This window comes from Leiobunum rupestre, chromosome 6 (genome assembly GCF_980474605.1).
Source record: "Leiobunum rupestre chromosome 6, qqLeiRupe1.1.hap1, whole genome shotgun sequence".
NCBI classification, from domain to species: Eukaryota; Metazoa; Arthropoda; class Arachnida; order Opiliones; family Sclerosomatidae; genus Leiobunum; species Leiobunum rupestre.
The window spans coordinates 33,826,337-33,842,634 of record NC_143389.1 but is presented as its reverse complement, the minus strand read 5'-3'; the positions used below and the strand labels follow the sequence as shown (position 1 = coordinate 33,842,634).

Sequence of the window (16,298 nt, the reverse complement as noted above, 5' to 3'; positions counted from 1 at the left end):
GCTATCCACTAGATGGCGACACTGTCTCCAAGAGCGCATAAATTATTCTGTACCCGTGGCGGTTTATTCGAATTATTCTTCAATTATTTGAACGTAGATTTCATATTTAAACGAAAAATAATAAATGTTATATTTTTACGGTTATAATTAAGTGTGGGGTTTTAGAAATAAAGTGAAATTATTCTACCGTGTTTCTAATACCGGAATTATTCTATTCATTGTAACGCGTTTTCTTTGAACTTTTTTAAAAATATCCATGGAATTAACTAAAACCATTATCAAAAATTAAGAGATGGGCTTTCTTCGTCCCAATAAATGTAAATTTTTGAAGAATTTTTTTTATTTCGTGATTCAAATTTATTCTATCTCTTTTTGGCTTCTTTTCTTTCCCGTTTTATTCTACCGGTTAATCTCGTTTATTCTACCCTCTTTCTCATTAATAATAATAATTTTCTATTTATAAATCCCTTTCCAAAACTAACTCTTCTTCAAAATGCTAATAAATAATGAATTAAAAGTCTAATTTTTTATTTTAAACATTAAATTATTTCAGACATTTATTTGCCGGCTCCTTCACTAGAAAAATATAATATATCTTATTATAGTGCTCTTATTTGGAGTGCTTGTTCTTTTAATGGACGATTGACATAAGCGTTAAAATTTTACTTTGACACCGTTTTAATATTTGAAGTGTGTTAGTATCCGAAGGTTTTAATGGTTAGAGGGTTTGACCGATTAGTGGTGAGGCTTATATTTTAATTCGTATTTATTTGTAATGAAGGTTATCAAGTTGAAATATATAGTTCCTAGCTAATGGATAACGTGACTGATATAGTGTTGTAATAGGTTTCTATTTATGGTCAGTTTGCTCTCGCTTAGTACGCTAATTATTTTTAGGATAGGGTGATTGAGATATTGTTCTTCACGAAGAGGGTGGTTTGGAAAAGAGCTCCCTTTCGTAAAAATTCCTCTTAGGTTGCTAAACTGCGCTTATTAAGTTCATTGATTAAAAACTTTCAGATTCAACTTTAATACGCAAGATGTACTTAAGGGGGATTGTGGGTACTCAAATATACGTAGCATCTAGTTTTTATTTGACAACGAAGTTCGTAACTACGACCAAAGCAAAGATGCGAATACATTTGGTATATCATTGAGCGGTTAACAGCCAATTTCGGATTACACTTTTGATCGGACTCAAAGTATAAAGTTGGTAGTGGGGTTTAGGTCAGGTGAATAGATTTCACTCCAGCATATATGTAAAATAATTATTCATAAGTATTCCATGAAGGTATCTCATTTACTGAAACTTTGTTCGCGTAATGTGACGTAAATTACGTCATTTACATTTACAACTTCTTGCGAATTTGAATCACTCGCGAATTTTGAAAACATCCGGAATTTCTCGCGCGTTAATGATTAATGGTGATTTACCGTTAATTATTTTGGGAAATGCGTGGTTACAACTGAATTCTAGAAAATACTAAATGATTTATGCATTATTTCTAAAAAATATTTGATTTCCCGTGTTAAGCTGGATTTCTGGAAATCAAGTAATCAATTTGTACACCTATTTTCTCGCTTAACCAACCAGAAAAAACGTTTTTCGTTATAAAGAAATTTAAATGTGAAAGTAGTTCAATGTTCGTTTTGACTTTATACATTGCTATAAGCGGCTATATAGTGTGAGAAATAAGGCACTATCACAGGCCAATCGCCAGTTTAAAAATTAAATGCTTGGGGTGTTAGTAGCCCTGGTGACCACTTAATTAATTTTTTTCCCTTCAAGATTTGTTATATCATTCCGGGTTTGTTAGACGCCCTTCCGCGTTTTTTTACAGTCAATTCTCAACTTAATTTCATTTCCTGACCCAGTGGCGCCGATCCCATGGGGGCGGCGGGGCCGAAGCCCCCATTGGAAAAACCGCCGATGTTAAAGGCCGTTTGCTTTTAAGCATCCATAGCAATAAATAGTTGCCAGTAGCCCCATTCCAAGTTTATAAGTGAGTTTCGGCCCCCATTGGGAAAAAACGCGATCGGCGCCACTGTCCTGACCTTTTTTGAACTAAATTTTCAAACGGGGAAACGTGGTATCAACTCCCTCAGAATCAAACTTCAGCAAGTAGAATCCGCAAGGGGTGTAAACATCGTCTTTAGATTAATTCATATCTCGGAAGAAAAATAAAAGTTGTTTTTAATAATGTTTGTAATTCAGGATAAAAAAAGCTGTACACTTATTGGGCCCTGATACGCGATACAAAAGATACTATAACGCTCGAAACAAAAGAAACTATTTACATTAATTTTAATTGATACAATGATAGTGCCCGAAAAACGAAAATAAAAAAACAGAATTTCACAAAAAAAAAGATTGGGTCAATGGAGGTAAGTGTGATCAGGGGGTAAGTGTAATCACCCCTTATTATTTCCCCAAATAACATTATAACATAATATTTGATGAATGGATATTGAAATATACTTAATTGTACACATTTTGTATATTTTCAATATTAATTTGAATTAAATTTAGTTTTTAAAAAATTTAGTTGAAAAAATGTTATACTCTTCTACTCGTGTTTAGAGATTTTATGCCCAAAAGAAAAGTTCTGTAATTTTTTTTCTTACTGACAAACCGATTTTACATTTTGTTATTTTGTAGTCTGCTTAATCTTTTACCTGCTAGGAAAATTTTGTGTTTTTGCTAACATTTTGAGGTTTTCAAAATTTAATCTGAAAAATGTCTTTCAAAATTTGCGGTGCGGGGTAAGTGTGACCACACGAAGATATTATTTTACAGCTATGAAAAAAATTGAGCTTTATTGGGACACCATATTTATCCGCTTTATGCAATTTCATTGCGATTGATCAAGGATTTCACAAGATCACAATTAACCAACCTTCCTATCACACTTGCCCCGCATTTTGGGGTAAGTGTGACCACACGAAGATATTATTTTATATCTACGAAAAAAATATAGCTTTATTAGGACAACATTTTAAACCTCTGTATGCAAATTTATTGCGATTGGTCAAGGATTTCAAGTGATCACAATTACCCCACCCCCCTATCACACTTGCCCCGCATTTTGGGGGTAAGTGTGATCAGTAACGGAGTTAAATTAAATAATAAATATTTATATCACTATTTAATTGATATTATATTTGATTGCGTGGTTGTGTAGGATAAAGTGGCCGTATTAATTGTACCAATTCTTAAGAGGGTGCTATTTTTAGTTTTAAGTGTAATTTCAGGTAAACGCCAAAAAAAAATATTTTGATTGACCCTACATATGAAGCGACAGTAATAAAATTTAAAAAAAAAAGGCTAATAGTAAGTAATGCTGAAATGAACAACAGATCAGCCCCAGTTTTAATATTTATCTAATCGCCGGGAGTAGTGGCGTACTCCTGTAATCCGTTGCGCCGAAGAAGTCAACTGCAGTAACATCATACAGGTAACAGGCCATAAATGATCTTGAAGGTGTCAACTAAGTCAGCGCGAAGACGTCTGTCCTTAAGGGACAGAAGACCCAACCTTTTTAACCTTTCATCATATGGTAAGGTTCTGAACCCTGAAACTAGCTTCGTTTCCTTTTTAGAGGGGTTAAAAGTATAATAAATAGTATAAAAACTATCTAGGCGCTATAAGTATGTTAATAGGCGCTTGTCCTCCCAGGAAATCGCCAAGAAGTAATATTTCCGAGACCCAGGACCCGCATGGTATTGTTATATATAGTGATTGTGGAAAAAATGGAAAATTGTCACATGTATTTTTGCTGAGCCTTATTAATATGTCATAAAGTTACCTGGTTAAAAAAGAACGCCATGTGGAAAGTTTCTTGCTGCCGTAAAAGTAAATTGTTTCATTATTTTAACAAGCACTATATAAACAGTGACTTGCAAGTAATACTACTTCTTGGCGTGAGTATTCCTACCCCTTCTATTTCTGAAATAACCTAGAATTATGAAATATAATTTTGTATTCATAAATATCCCTTCCAAAACGAAGTATTCTTTAAAATACATATAAATAATGAATACAAATGTCAAAAAAAAGGAATTAGAATAAATAGAATAATTTCGCTATAATTCTAAAACCAGTTCGTGCAAATTAACGAAACTACCACGAAATATACCCCTCTTCACGGTCTTCGTGGCGGCCTAAAAATAATTCCGGTATTCAAAAGGGAAGTAGCTTAAAAACGATAGAATAAATGTGAAGCACGAAAAAACGCTGAGACGCCATATTTCCTACCCAAAAGGAATTAGAATAAATAGAATAATTTCGCTATATTTCTAAAACCAGTCCGTGCAAATTAACGAAACTACCACGAAATATACCCCTCTTCACGCTCTTCGTGACGGCGTAAAAATAATTCAGGTATTCGAATGGAAAGTAGAGAAAAAGCGATAGAATAAATTTGAAACACGAAAATACGCGGAGACGCCATATTTCCTACAAAAAAGCAATTAGAATAAATAGAATAATTTGTCTATAACGTTTAAACCGGTGGAGGGAAATTAACGAAACTACCACGAAATATACCCCTCTTCACGGTCTTCGTGGCGGCCTAAAAATAATTCCGGTATTCAAAAGGGAAGTAGCTTAAAATGATAGAATAAATGTGAAGCACGAAAAAACGCTGAGACGCCATATTTCCTACCCAAAAGGAATTAGAATAAATAGAATAATTTCGCTATAACGTTTAAACCAGTCCGTGCAAATTAACGAAACTACCACGAAATATACCCCTCTTCACGCTCTTCGTGACGGCGTAAAAATAATTCAGGTATTCGAATGGAAAGTATAGAAAACGTGATAGAATAAGTTTCAATAGCTAAATAACGCGTTGACGACAAAAAGCATACGGAAAACGCGTTAGAATAAATAGAATAATTTCGCTTTATTTTTAAAACCGTTCCGTGGACATTAAAATTTTTTACACTCTAGAATAAAAAAAAATAGTTATTATTATAATTATTATTATTATTTTTATAGGTTCAAATAAAAATAAATAAGTCGAGATTCCCTTAAGTTGCTATTAGGTTTGAAAACATTATAATTGTCTAGTTTCCCTTGCCTTAGAATGCACTCTAAAATTAGTTTTAATTACCGCGATATAAACACAAAGATATTTATTTATTTATTTATTTATTTATTTATTATTAAGAAAAATACAAGTTACGAAGCTAGAATAGCTTGTATATAACCCACAAGTGGAAAAGCAAGAAAAAAAAATTAAACGGTAGAATGGAGAAACTCCCGAGTGCGGCTGCGGAAAGTCCAACGAGATTGAGCAGAAAGTACATCTGCGGGGAGGGAGTTCCAAGTTTGGATAGCACGGAAAGCAAGGTGCCATTGACGTTGTTTGGTCCGGGCCCGTGGTTTGAATATTTTCGCTGCATGACCCCTGGTCTTGCGAAGAGTGTCTAATTTGAAGAAGGTGGACAACTGGAGAGCAGACTGACCCGACCACATGCTCCAGATACACACCAGGTCATTAATCGCGTGTCTGAGAAGCGGGGAGTCCAGCTTGAGGGCCTCATTCCGCGCAACCGGAGGAAGGCACTCAAGGCCCTTAGTGAGTTTAGTAAAACGGTTGTGGGCTTTTGTAAGGTTGTCCCAGTCCCCTTGAAGGGGCGGGCTCCACACTTCGGATCCAAAGTTGATATAGGGCAAGACAAGGGAGTTGTACAGGGTACGTATCAGCCGTGGGGAGCGAAAATAAAAAGAGCGACGTGTCAAGCCGGTGATAGAATTAATCTTTTTAACAGCTTTTGTGCAGTGGTGACTGAAGTTGAGGGAGGAGTCCACCCAAACTCCGAGATCGCGCACCGGAGAATCACTGGTCGAGATAGTAGAACCACCCAAAAAGTACGAAGCACAGGGATTAGAACGCCCAAGGTGGTTCACTCCACATTTAGAGACATTAAATTCCATTTTGTGAGCGTTAGCCCAGGCCGCCACAGCCTGGAGGTCTTGATTGAGGCGCTGTTGATCTAATGAGGTGGAAACCTGGTTTGCTAATTTTGAGTCGTCGGCAAATAAGTAGAGTCGAGAGTGCTGGACCACCTGCGGCATGGAATTGATGAAAACGGTGAAAAGGATCGGACCAAGCACACTCCCCTGGGGAACCCCTGTGAGAGGAGTTTGTGGTGGTGAAGCATACCCTTGAAGGACAACAGAATGCCGACGCCCGATGACGAAGTTGGAGAGCCATGTGAGAGCAGCTCCCGTAATTCCGGCTTTCTGCAGAGCAGCAATCAATTCAGGATGGGGAATGGTATCGAACGCTTTTCTGAAGTCTAGATAAATGACATCGACAGGCTTCCCCTCATCCAACCAGGTGGTCCAGTCGTTGGTGGCGGACAAGAGATTAGTGGTGCAAGAATGTTTGACGCGTAATCCATGTTGAGACGGATGGAGAAAACTGGTGGCCTCCAGGAAGGCACGGATGGGTTTATCAACCAAGCGTTCTCCAATTCGAGCAACGTGACAGGTGTTGGCAATAGGGCGGTAATTGGCAGGGTTGTCACGGGAGCCAGCTTTATGAATCGGAGTTATGTTGGCACTCTTCCATTGCTGGGGTACAATCCCTGTAGTGAAACTCATATTGTACATGATGCATAACGGAGAGGCGAGCGCATTGGCTAGGAGTTTAAGCAGAAACGGGTGTAGCCCATCGGGGCCAGCAGATTGGGTAGAGTTCAACGACAGCAGTTGTTTGTGTACATCAGCCGCGGTACAAGAAAAGGAGTCGAGAGAAGGCTGGGTACTGCCCGGTGTGGGAGGCACAGTAGAGGGCGAAAATGATTGATTGACAGTAGAGGAAACAGAGATGAAATGGTCAGTGAGGATAGTAGCCATCAAACTAGGTTCAGTGACAAGTTGGCCATCAGAGGCCCTCATCGCTGTAATGGTGAATTTAGTTAGCCGCAATCTATTAACATGACTGTAGAAGACCTTCGGATTGGAAGCAATTTGCGAAGTGAGGTCAGCTTCAAATTTGCGCTTAAAGTTCCGACTAGCATTAGTTACGGCATTCCTGGCACTTTTGTACGCAGCGTAGTCCTTTTCAACCCGAGATTGGGAGTACCCACGGCGTTTAGAACGCACGTACTGCGCCCAGGTAGTGGTTTAAAAAAAAAGATTTCTGGAAGCGTGCAGAGAAATGAGCCGGACGAAGAGGACGGATGACCCGAAGAGGAACAAAACGCTGAATACCGTCATGAAGGATGGCCGAAAAACGGGACCAGCAGAATTCAACATCGCCAGAGCCAAATTCAGCTCGCCAGTCGACCTGGGAGATAAAGGTACCGAACGAGTCGTAGTCCCCTCTGAAGAAGTCACGACATTGGCGGTGAGGCACCGATGGTGTTGGGCAGGCGATGCATAAGAGAATGACATTGTGGTCTCTTTTACCCAGCGGAGGGAGCTGTTTGACATCGTAGACAAGGTGTTCTTCAATAGAGAAGACAAGGTCCAGTGTACTAGGGCGCTGGAAGACATATCCCAAACGGGTGTGACAGTAGATGGACTGTGTTAAGTTGGCGTCAGTGACCATTTCGAAAAAACGCTTAGTGGCGGCATCAGCTGGGGGAACAGTGCGTCCTAAGGACCAGTTTACGTAGGGATAGTTAAAGTCCCCCAGCAGTATTAACTCCGAGCGAAGAGTTGCATTGAAGCGGAGAGTGGCTTGTAGGACGTCTAGCAGTTTAGTGTGGTTGTCAAAGGAGGGAGACCGGTAAAGAAGGCAGAACAGGAACGAACGTCCCGGGACGGAACACTGAACAATCAGGAAATCCAGCCCGTACTGGGAGGAGAGGGTGTCTGAGTCAGATGGTGACAGGATATGGTGCTGCAGCACAGTGCAGGAAGTAGGAAACATGAGAGCGACACCCCCTCCCTTTTGGGAACCAGAGCGGTCCCGGCGGAATATAGTAAACTGCGGCAGCCTCAGTTCGCCATCAAAGACCTCAGGTTTGAGACCAGTTTCCGTGAGAGCAACTATATCGACGTGGTTGGTGTAGATTATAGAGGCAAGTTCCGACGTCTTGTAGGTGGTTAGAGTACAGGGGTTGGTCAGCAGAAGCAAAAGTGGTTGACGTCGGGAAGAGTCACTCAGTGAGTTGGGAATAAACAGCCCCGAAAGGGGGTTCAGACAAGAAGATTGAGGAGTATTAGCAGTATTTACAGGAACCGCAGGAAGACAACCATCCTGAGTCGAATCAATAGCCGTGACAAGAACATTATCGTGCTTGGACGAATCCACAGGGTTAGTTAGAGATTTCCAGTCAGTTTCCGGGCAATTTAGTAAAGTTGGCAAAAATGATAGCTCACCTCGCTTTTCACAGGTACGGAGGCTTCGAGCGTTTAAAAGTAGATAGTTTGAGGAAGGGAAAGGCGCAGGAGGAAGGTTACCCATCGGGTACGAATGTGGCGCCAGAATGGTTGTTTGAGTAAATGAATGTGGCCCAGGAATGGTTATTTGAGTAAAGGAATGTAGTGCAGGAATGGTTGTTTGAGTAGATGAATGTGATGCAGGAATTGTTGTTTGAGTAAAAGAATGTGGCGCCGGTATGGTTTTTTGAGGAAATGCTTGTCAGTATTGTTGAGGGGGGCATTGTTGCCCTGAGTTGGACGATGCCGACGGGAGTGAATATTGTTCATACCCCAAGGGTACAAAGTTTGGGGAAATAGTTGAGCAGTAACTGTGTGGTTGAGGAATGGTAGGCATGACGAATTGTGGGAGGTTCGATAGGTGTTGAGGATGGTGCGATGCATGATGGGACCATTGGGGACTTGGTGGAAAGTGAGTAGGTGATGAATGTACCCCTAATTGTTGAGGTTTTTGAGAGTTGAAGTGTCCATGGTTTAGGTGGGAAGGTACTTTGCGGATAGCTCCGGTTGTATGAGTAGGGGGAAATGGGAGACGTGGTGTAGCATTTCGATGAGGTTTGGAGGCTAACGGTATTGGTACAACTTTGTAATTCCAAACGCGAAGATTTTTTTCACCATTCTGAAGGCGTCGCTGTAATTCACTTACAGCAGAGTGGTAAAGGCGCTGTTGGGTTATTGTACGATCAGGGCGAGTATGTAGTTCAAATGTTGGATCTTGGCGAAGGTAGGATATATGTTGAAGGAACTTAGATTTATTTTGTCCATTGTCAAATAAAAGTTTGAAAGGCCTAGGATGACCCGAGAGCGAAGGACGGTCACGTGGGAGGCGAAAGTATTTGATCTGCTGGGGTAGCTCGCACTGACGTAATAAGTCTGCAACTTGAGCGCGTCCTGAACAATCATCAGAAGATTGTTGATCTTCGGGGACTTTAAGTAGTAGCACATTATTTTTCCGTAAGTCTTCTTGACGTTTGTCGACAATCTCCTGAACCTTAGCGTTAACTTCAGATAAGTGGGTCGTTTCTCGTTTTTGAAGAAGAGGATCAATTTTCTCAAAAACATTATTTGTTATTTTGGAGATGTCAATCAGACTTTCCATTTTAGAAACGTAGGATGCTTCACGCGATTGTAAGGCCGAATCCAGGCGTGCGAAGACATCCGAGGCAATATTCGAAGCCTGAGTGTCAATTTTGTCAGTTAGGATATTGTGGCGTGAATCAAGGCCGACTTTAAACGCATTCGTTTCCACAGTGATTTGGTTAGATAACAAGTCAAATTTAGCGTCATGCGACTGTTCGAGTTTAGTCAGTGCAGATTCAAGATTATGGACACAGTTTTTAAATTGGTTAATATCACTCAACGTAGTCTGCATGAGAGTTTCGAGAGATGACACTTTGTCGTCAATAGTTTGGTCATGCTTTCCGAGAGAAGTGGTTTCATCGCGGAGGAAAGACACCTCCATTTGGAGGAGCCTATGGTTTTCAGAAATGGCACACAGTTTGCAGACAAACGAGGTGTCATCATCTACCTCATCGAAAGTAATAGTATCATGGAGAGGGGAATTGTCAAATAATTCCCACCTGGCACATGTTTCACATCGGATCCAATCGAGAGGTTGTTCCAATATATCTCGCTTTTTTCTTTTAGTCTTGAAAGGTTTATCTTTCGCCATTATGGAAACCCGCGGCCGCTATGAGCTTCGGCGTAAATTGCAAGAGAAATTAACAATAAACGACGAAATCGAATATAAATATTTTATTTTCTTTTACTTAGCTTTATTTGAATTACACGTATTTAATCATTTTGAAAGTTGGTTTTAGTTTAATCATAAAATCATAATCATGTTTAAATGATTAATTTCGTAGCTAGCAGGCAAAAAGAATGAGCATTATCGCATTTAGAATAAATAGAATAAGTATCATCCTACCGGGCACACTCAGCATCTCCAGCATATCGGTTTTATTCTATTTATTCTTTTTAGGCAGGCCCATGATAAAATCTTGAATTATTTATTATAGCAAATAGGAGTAGTTACGAAATGGAAAATTTAAACAAAATTGGGGAATTTATCAAAAATACTGGAATTGAAAGTGAAATATATTCAGATGATATTTCAGCTTTTGATGATGAGACTGGTTGGGATAGAGTAAAGATGATATTCCAGAAAAAGTAAGTTTAAATGGTTTTGAAAATTAGAAGTTCTTACATATAAAATTACCACAGTGATTTTGAAGAACCTTCGCCTGAACTGAACACAGTACAAACAGCAACTACAATCGGTTTTTTCACTGGAGCAACATTGGGAGGAATGAAACATGGTCAAGATGCCAAAGATGAATACATTAGAAAAAATAAGGAAACTTTATTCAATGACCACAGAACTGCGAAGGTCCTAGAGTTTATGCCCCCTTTAAAAGTTTAAAATACCTAAGATTTAAGTAAATTATCATTATAACAGCGAGCACTACAAGACAAAATTATCCTGGGTGTTTTAAAAGGAGGTTTTAAATGGGGAGTCCGGTTTGCAGCTTTAACAGGAGGCTATAACTTATTGTCAACAACAATAGCGTCATACAGAAATGATGGAGGCTTCTTAGAACACCTTATAGCAGGAGGTATTACAAATTATAATTCAAATTGTATTCCAGTTATAAACTTTTAAATTTTTTGCAGGAGTTATTGGGTCTTTATTTAGAATGCATTTAGGGCTAAGAGGAATGGTTGCCGGAGGAGCTCTAGGACTAGCGCTAGGTTCTGTTGCAGGCACTGTAATAAGTATAACAATGTATTGTACTGGTACTTCTATACGAGAAATGCGTTATTGGCAACACGATTATTGGAAAAATTACTTAGAGTGAGATAATTACAATTTGAGCCTGGTTTTCAAACAAATTCATCACTTTATTTTTTTTAGGAAAAAAAGAGAAAATTTGAAAAAAAGTAAAACATAACGTAAATTATTAGTTTAATTGATTATTAAAATTGTGTAAATTTATCCCCTAAATAAAAATAATTTTTAGTAATAAATAGGCCTTTTTCTTATAACAAAATCACCAATCAAAACTTGCGATCCACGAATGCTCAAAACAGTTAAGGCCAGATATTTTCGACCATTTTACGGATTTTAGCCAAAATAAAGCTCTTCTCTTTCGATGACAAAAACTTATATGATTATTCACATTTCCTAAGCAGACACGATTTGAGGCAAAGGCACAAATTTCTTTCAAACTCGACACATTGTCTTAGGTTCTCCTAATAGTAGTAAAGAAAACTCATTTTCTGTACCTAAACAGCTTCGTCCTTGGGAGATTTGATTAATCTCCTAGCACCTCGATTAGTTGGTCCCTTCGGTTTTGCAAATTTCTGTTTGTAGATATTAAGTTTCGGATGAATTTCGTCGATTAGAAAATCTTCTGTTAATTCTTTGGCTTCATCAATTTCAATCTGCAAATTCAGGTTTGTGATGTACAAAAACTAACTTTTAAAGGTAAAATAATTACTTTTTTAGCAATTTCAATCCCGTATATCTTCTCTATCGAGTCTAGCAACGGATTTTTACAAGTTGAATAAAGCATGCGCTCCTTTATTGGACAATTACAACCAGGCACACTGTATATAAAAACTTTAAACAGAAAAAAATAGTTTTAAGGGTATTGAAAGGGTTTTCACAGCAATGGATGTTACCTATACTCTCAAAAGAGTCTCCTTCGTAAGTATGCGGAAAAAGGAATAGATGATATCTTGCGTGATCATTAGGAACTCTACGGGGCAACTGTCGCACCGATGTCGCTTCTATTGACTCTAAATTTATTTCTTCTTTGGAAATATCGATGCTCTGAATATAAAAGCAATTAATTTCTACAAACAAGAAACGTTTTTACCATTATAATATCTGGCTTACAAGCTGTATATAGTTGATTTTTCTATCACGTAAATCTCCAAGAGCAGACTCCGCTTCTTTGGAGATAGGAAACTTTACACCTTGCATCGTTTGATGTTTCGTATCAAAGCCAATTTCCACACCTGACTAGATTAACATAATTGAATTAAAAGAGAAAAATATATTATAATTGAAGATAATAATACTTCATTCTTTTTAATTTGTTTTAGTTCTTCTTCAGCAAAAGTTAGAGGAGCTGGATCTTTTTCAGCATTCAAATGTCTTTTAAACCCTCTTAAATTGATTTCAGGCTGAAAATAACGAAAGAAAATCAATTTAGTTGGAGTTTCTTAAATGTAAAAAATAAAACATAGTAATTCACTTTAGTTGCTCCAAACATTTCCATTTTTATTTGAGGAGAGCCAAACTCTTTCTTAAGAGTTGCTTTTGTGGAAGCATAAAGCATTTTCTGCCTGACTGGAGAGTTATCAGGTGACCAACTAATGAAAACCCACTCATAACCAGTGTCATTTTGACTATCTAAGCGATAAAAAAGATACGCTGGTTGTTTGTCTTCTACCAGCTTCAAAAGGCTACTATCGTAATCATCTTCCCAAGTGCTCACTGTTTCAACCGACTCATCCAGGGTTAATTGTTCTAGAATTTTTAATAAATAAATTAAATGGGTTCTTAGTTTGTTTTTGGACTGAAAGAGATGTTGTTACCATCACAAATGGCAACTTTGAATGCTCTGATTCTCCCATCTTTACAAGAGCCGAGAAACTTCCGAAGCTCGTCATTTGCTTTAAAGAAATTTCTTTATTTTTAACCAAAGTACAGTCTCATCAAATTCCATTTACAACATATCCCCAACCAAAGACTGCCCCCCAAAAAACCCCCATTCAACAGATTTTCCCACTCCACCCTGTTATTACTATCGACCAAATCTTCATAATTAAGTTATTTGAAAATCTGGGTATCAAACCTTAATGACAGAATTTCAATTATTTTATTATAGAATTTAATTATCAATGAAGCAAATAAAAATATTTACGGGTAATTCCTGTTTGATGTGACATGACAATTTTTCGAAACTTCGAAATGGTCCTGACAACCCGGAAAATTCTTCACCTCCTCCCACAGCGACTGTACAGTCTCAAATTAATAATAAATAGGCCACTACCGCCATCTAGTAACAAAACAAATATATTGACCGCCATGACTCACGATTTTTTTTAACCCACGAGCCACGCGACCGCGTTTGGTTAAATCCAAATATTCTTTCGCCTAAATACTACCGTATCTACTAGAAAAATGTCAGAAAAATATGCATTAGGTGCCATTTCAAAATTGTTTTCAAATAAATCAACTAACATTGACTCTGAGAGTGTGAACTTAGTGTCAATAACACCAACGCTAGATGCTTCATTGAAGTTAGATGATAGCAAAAGCAAGAAAAGAAAATCTATTGAACAAACAATAACTATTGCTTCTGTGACAGATGAAAGAAAGAGTAAAAAGCAGAAGCTTGGGAAAAAATTACAGAAAAACAAGGGTCCTCTATCTAAACATCCAGAAAATTCAATTTCAACTGAGGAAGTATGTATAAAAGAAAAAGATAAATTGATGCTGAAAAACTCTAAAGATGCTGACACTGAAGCTATGAATAAAGATTCCAAGGTTGAGAATGAAGAACAGGAAAAGGAGAAGCTGACAAGGACTCTGTTTGTTGGGAATCTCCCTACTAATTTCTCAAAAAAGCAAATAAAATCTCTATTTTCTAAATATGGAAAACTACAAAGTATACGAATCAGAAATGCTATTCCTGGAAAACCAAGTCTTACTAAAAAATTGGCTGTCATAACCAAAAACTTCCACCCTGAAAGAGAAAGTGTTAATGCTTATGTCATTTTCAAAAATGTTGAAGAAGCAACAGCTGCTGTGGAGGTAAATGGCTTAAGCATCGAAGGAAACTATATCAGAGTTGATTTGGCTGATAATAAAGATCACAACCACAAATGTTCGGTTTTTGTGGGTAATCTGCCATTTGGCCTAACTGATGACGAGCTTAGGTCTTTCTTCCAATATTGCGGAGAAATTCAGTCAGTTAGAATAATAAGGGATAAAGCTACTGGAGCTGGGAAAGGATTTGGTTATGTAGCGTTCAAAGAAGAATCTGGTGTATTAAAGGCGCTTAAGAAACATGATGAAGAGCTAGCCAATAGGAATATCAGAGTATTTCCTGCTAAAAAGGAAAAAATTAAACATGCCGGAAGAATATCACAACCAGCTAATATGAAATCAAAAACTAATAACTCAAAACTGCAACCTAAAACTTCTCAGCAACAGTTTAAATTCCTTAAAAACGCAGAATGGATGGGGCAAAAGAGTAATAATAGCTTCGAGGGAGTCAGAAGTGTAGAGAATGTTAATGAACGTGTTAGAATACAAAAAAATATCAAGGTATCTGCTAAAAATGCCAAATTACACCCGTCAAAAGTGGGGAAATTTAATTCATCCAAGAAAAAATCAAAGAAACAATAAAGTTCATTGTTTCAATTATTCAATGTAATGGATATTTCAAACATTTAACACAGACAATTTAAAGATTTGGGCACCTAAATAATTTTTTTCCAACAATTATATTTACAATCGTTTCTTGAATGATGGAATGCTTAAACATTATTTACACATTACACTTGATTCTATCTTATTTTGCAACCACGAGACCTTGAATGATTAATAGGAGGCGATATTATTAAGAATTCAAGGTTATATATTAAACGTATATTGACTAGCTACAAATTAAGTAGATTTCATAAATTATAAACTATGTTGAACTCTCCTATTGGCAAAGTACTGATGCACAGAAAATGCAAATGATACTAGAGAAAAACATGATTTATTTTTAGAATTTGGTATTCAAAAAATAGACCCTTATTCATACTTACCAACATATAACAGAGCTGCTATCCAACAGTTGTAAGCTGTACGAGTAAAATGTTGATCCACTTGAGCATTGAAATTTTCCGCATCTTCGTCCAGCTCAAGATCCTCCGCAAATGTTGCGCTGTGTACGTACAGGAATACTCCCATCAAAACCTGAAAAAAATACCCAATTTTTATATCACTTGCGTTAAATAAGTTTTTAAACGTTCAACATACCAGCATAACAATACCCCAAACACTGACTATTGAACAACAAATTGACAATTTAGGTCCACAAATCCTCATTTTGGTTGATCTTTAATTCTTCACACAGGCTTAAGACCAAGAATAGAAAAGGGTCTCTTCTCTAACTCTTTTTCAATTCTTACACCTATCAGTATATGGATTTCATATGATTAATTATTAAATGAAAAATATATATCCTTATTTCGTAATTTAAAGTAAGGCTTACCGGTAAATTCACCAAAAACTTTGGTACAGTATTTACTCGTCACAATGACAAGATAGCATTATTAAAACTACTTTTCATCTAGGCTATATTTCTCTGTGTATTAGTCCGCCGTAAGTTTAATCTATACTATTACCTTCTCTTGTCGTCGATTTTTTTCATGTCTCGTGACAGTAAAGGCCAACTGCGATCTCTTGTTTGGCGGCAGGAGGCGTGACGCAATGGAGTATTTATTTATACAAAGGGCTCCATAAGCCACATAGTGGGCTTCTCTTGGAGCATCGAAGGAATGAGTAATAAATCGAACATTTAAAAATAAAAAAACGTTTTTGGAACACTTTGGGTGTGACCAATGAGGTAGAATAAAAAGAGATCCAAACAAATCTGGGATTCGTGGGACACGTTTTATTTGAGTAGGAGAATTAGGCTTAAGTTTCAACTTTATCCAATCGTATTGGCGCCATCTGTTTCTATAAGCAGACACTTTTTCAACATATATTAATGTTTAGTTTTCCAATAACACGATAGATGGCGCCAGCACGATTTGATTAAGTTCATTTACTTGCCCAAAGATAATTTAAACTCGTACCCTAGATTCGAAATCACTCTCTCGCGCGTTG

General features: G+C 37.5%; 5 protein-coding genes across 5 annotated transcripts; 2 read left to right on the top strand and 3 right to left on the bottom strand.

The window, feature by feature from the left end:
* Nucleotides 1–5,239: 5,239 nt before the first annotated feature.
* On the bottom strand, nucleotides 5,240–8,426 carry LOC149940660 (uncharacterized). The gene is made up of 2 exons (XM_090179343.1): nucleotides 7,200–8,426; nucleotides 5,240–7,120 (listed from the first exon to the last, which is right to left on the bottom strand). Exons 1-2 carry the CDS (start codon nucleotides 8,424–8,426, stop codon nucleotides 5,240–5,242), a joined length of 3,108 nt encoding a protein of 1,035 aa, XP_090035469.1.
* A 1,841-nt stretch (nucleotides 8,427–10,267) lies between these two features.
* On the top strand, nucleotides 10,268–11,418 carry 140up (RPII140-upstream gene protein). Its single transcript, XM_090179986.1, has 5 exons — nucleotides 10,268–10,570; nucleotides 10,625–10,790; nucleotides 10,860–11,016; nucleotides 11,075–11,255; nucleotides 11,316–11,418. Exons 1-5 carry the CDS (start codon nucleotides 10,440–10,442, stop codon nucleotides 11,350–11,352), a joined length of 672 nt encoding a protein of 223 aa, XP_090036112.1. The 5' UTR covers nucleotides 10,268–10,439; the 3' UTR covers nucleotides 11,353–11,418.
* Nucleotides 11,277–13,472, bottom strand: twf (twinfilin actin binding protein). The gene is made up of 8 exons (XM_090179985.1): nucleotides 13,336–13,472; nucleotides 13,007–13,084; nucleotides 12,664–12,938; nucleotides 12,488–12,592; nucleotides 12,303–12,428; nucleotides 12,086–12,236; nucleotides 11,902–12,023; nucleotides 11,277–11,845 (listed from the first exon to the last, which is right to left on the bottom strand). The coding sequence occupies exons 1-8, from the start codon at nucleotides 13,358–13,360 to the stop codon at nucleotides 11,687–11,689; spliced, it is 1,041 nt and encodes a 346-aa protein (XP_090036111.1). The 5' UTR covers nucleotides 13,361–13,472; the 3' UTR covers nucleotides 11,277–11,686.
* Nucleotides 13,473–13,517: 45 nt separating this feature from the next.
* Nucleotides 13,518–14,840, top strand: LOC149940657 (RNA-binding protein 34-like). The gene has a single exon (XM_090179984.1). The coding sequence runs from the start codon at nucleotides 13,596–13,598 to the stop codon at nucleotides 14,823–14,825; it is 1,230 nt and encodes a 409-aa protein (XP_090036110.1). The 5' UTR covers nucleotides 13,518–13,595; the 3' UTR covers nucleotides 14,826–14,840.
* On the bottom strand, nucleotides 14,828–15,930 carry LOC149940656 (ribonuclease kappa-like). Its single transcript, XM_090179988.1, has 4 exons — nucleotides 15,682–15,930; nucleotides 15,447–15,600; nucleotides 15,233–15,383; nucleotides 14,828–15,166 (listed from the first exon to the last, which is right to left on the bottom strand). Exons 2-4 carry the CDS (start codon nucleotides 15,513–15,515, stop codon nucleotides 15,105–15,107), a joined length of 282 nt encoding a protein of 93 aa, XP_090036114.1. The 5' UTR covers nucleotides 15,516–15,600; nucleotides 15,682–15,930; the 3' UTR covers nucleotides 14,828–15,104.
* Between the last annotated feature and the right edge of the window lie 368 nt (nucleotides 15,931–16,298).

Bases quoted from the DNA above. Each gene is read 5' to 3' on its own strand.
- LOC149940660 (XM_090179343.1), bottom strand. From the start codon at position 8,426: ATGGGTAACCTTCCTCCTGCGCCTTTCCCTTCCTCAAACTATCTACTT. The intron at 7,121-7,199 runs GTCATCCGTCCT...ACCTGGGCGCAG, and splicing joins AGCGTTTTGTTCCTCTTCGG to TACGTGCGTTCTAAACGCCG.
- 140up (XM_090179986.1), top strand. From the start codon at position 10,440: ATGGAAAATTTAAACAAAATTGGGGAATTTATCAAAAATACTGGAATT. The intron at 10,571-10,624 runs GTAAGTTTAAAT...AAATTACCACAG, and splicing joins AAGATGATATTCCAGAAAAA to TGATTTTGAAGAACCTTCGC. The intron at 10,791-10,859 runs GTCCTAGAGTTT...TCATTATAACAG, and splicing joins ATGACCACAGAACTGCGAAG to CGAGCACTACAAGACAAAAT.
- LOC149940656 (XM_090179988.1), bottom strand. From the start codon at position 15,515: ATGAGGATTTGTGGACCTAAATTGTCAATTTGTTGTTCAATAGTCAGT. The intron at 15,384-15,446 runs GTATGTTGAACG...TATTTTTTTCAG, and splicing joins TTTGGGGTATTGTTATGCTG to GTTTTGATGGGAGTATTCCT. The intron at 15,167-15,232 runs GTAAGTATGAAT...GTTTTTCTCTAG, and splicing joins AGCAGCTCTGTTATATGTTG to TATCATTTGCATTTTCTGTG.
- twf (XM_090179985.1), bottom strand. From the start codon at position 13,360: ATGTCACATCAAACAGGAATTACCC. The intron at 13,085-13,335 runs GTAAATATTTTT...ATTTCTTTAAAG, and splicing joins ACATCAAACAGGAATTACCC to CAAATGACGAGCTTCGGAAG. The intron at 12,024-12,085 runs GTAACATCCATT...TTCTGTTTAAAG, and splicing joins AGACTCTTTTGAGAGTATAG to TTTTTATATACAGTGTGCCT.
- LOC149940657 (XM_090179984.1), top strand. From the start codon at position 13,596: ATGTCAGAAAAATATGCATTAGGTGCCATTTCAAAATTGTTTTCAAAT.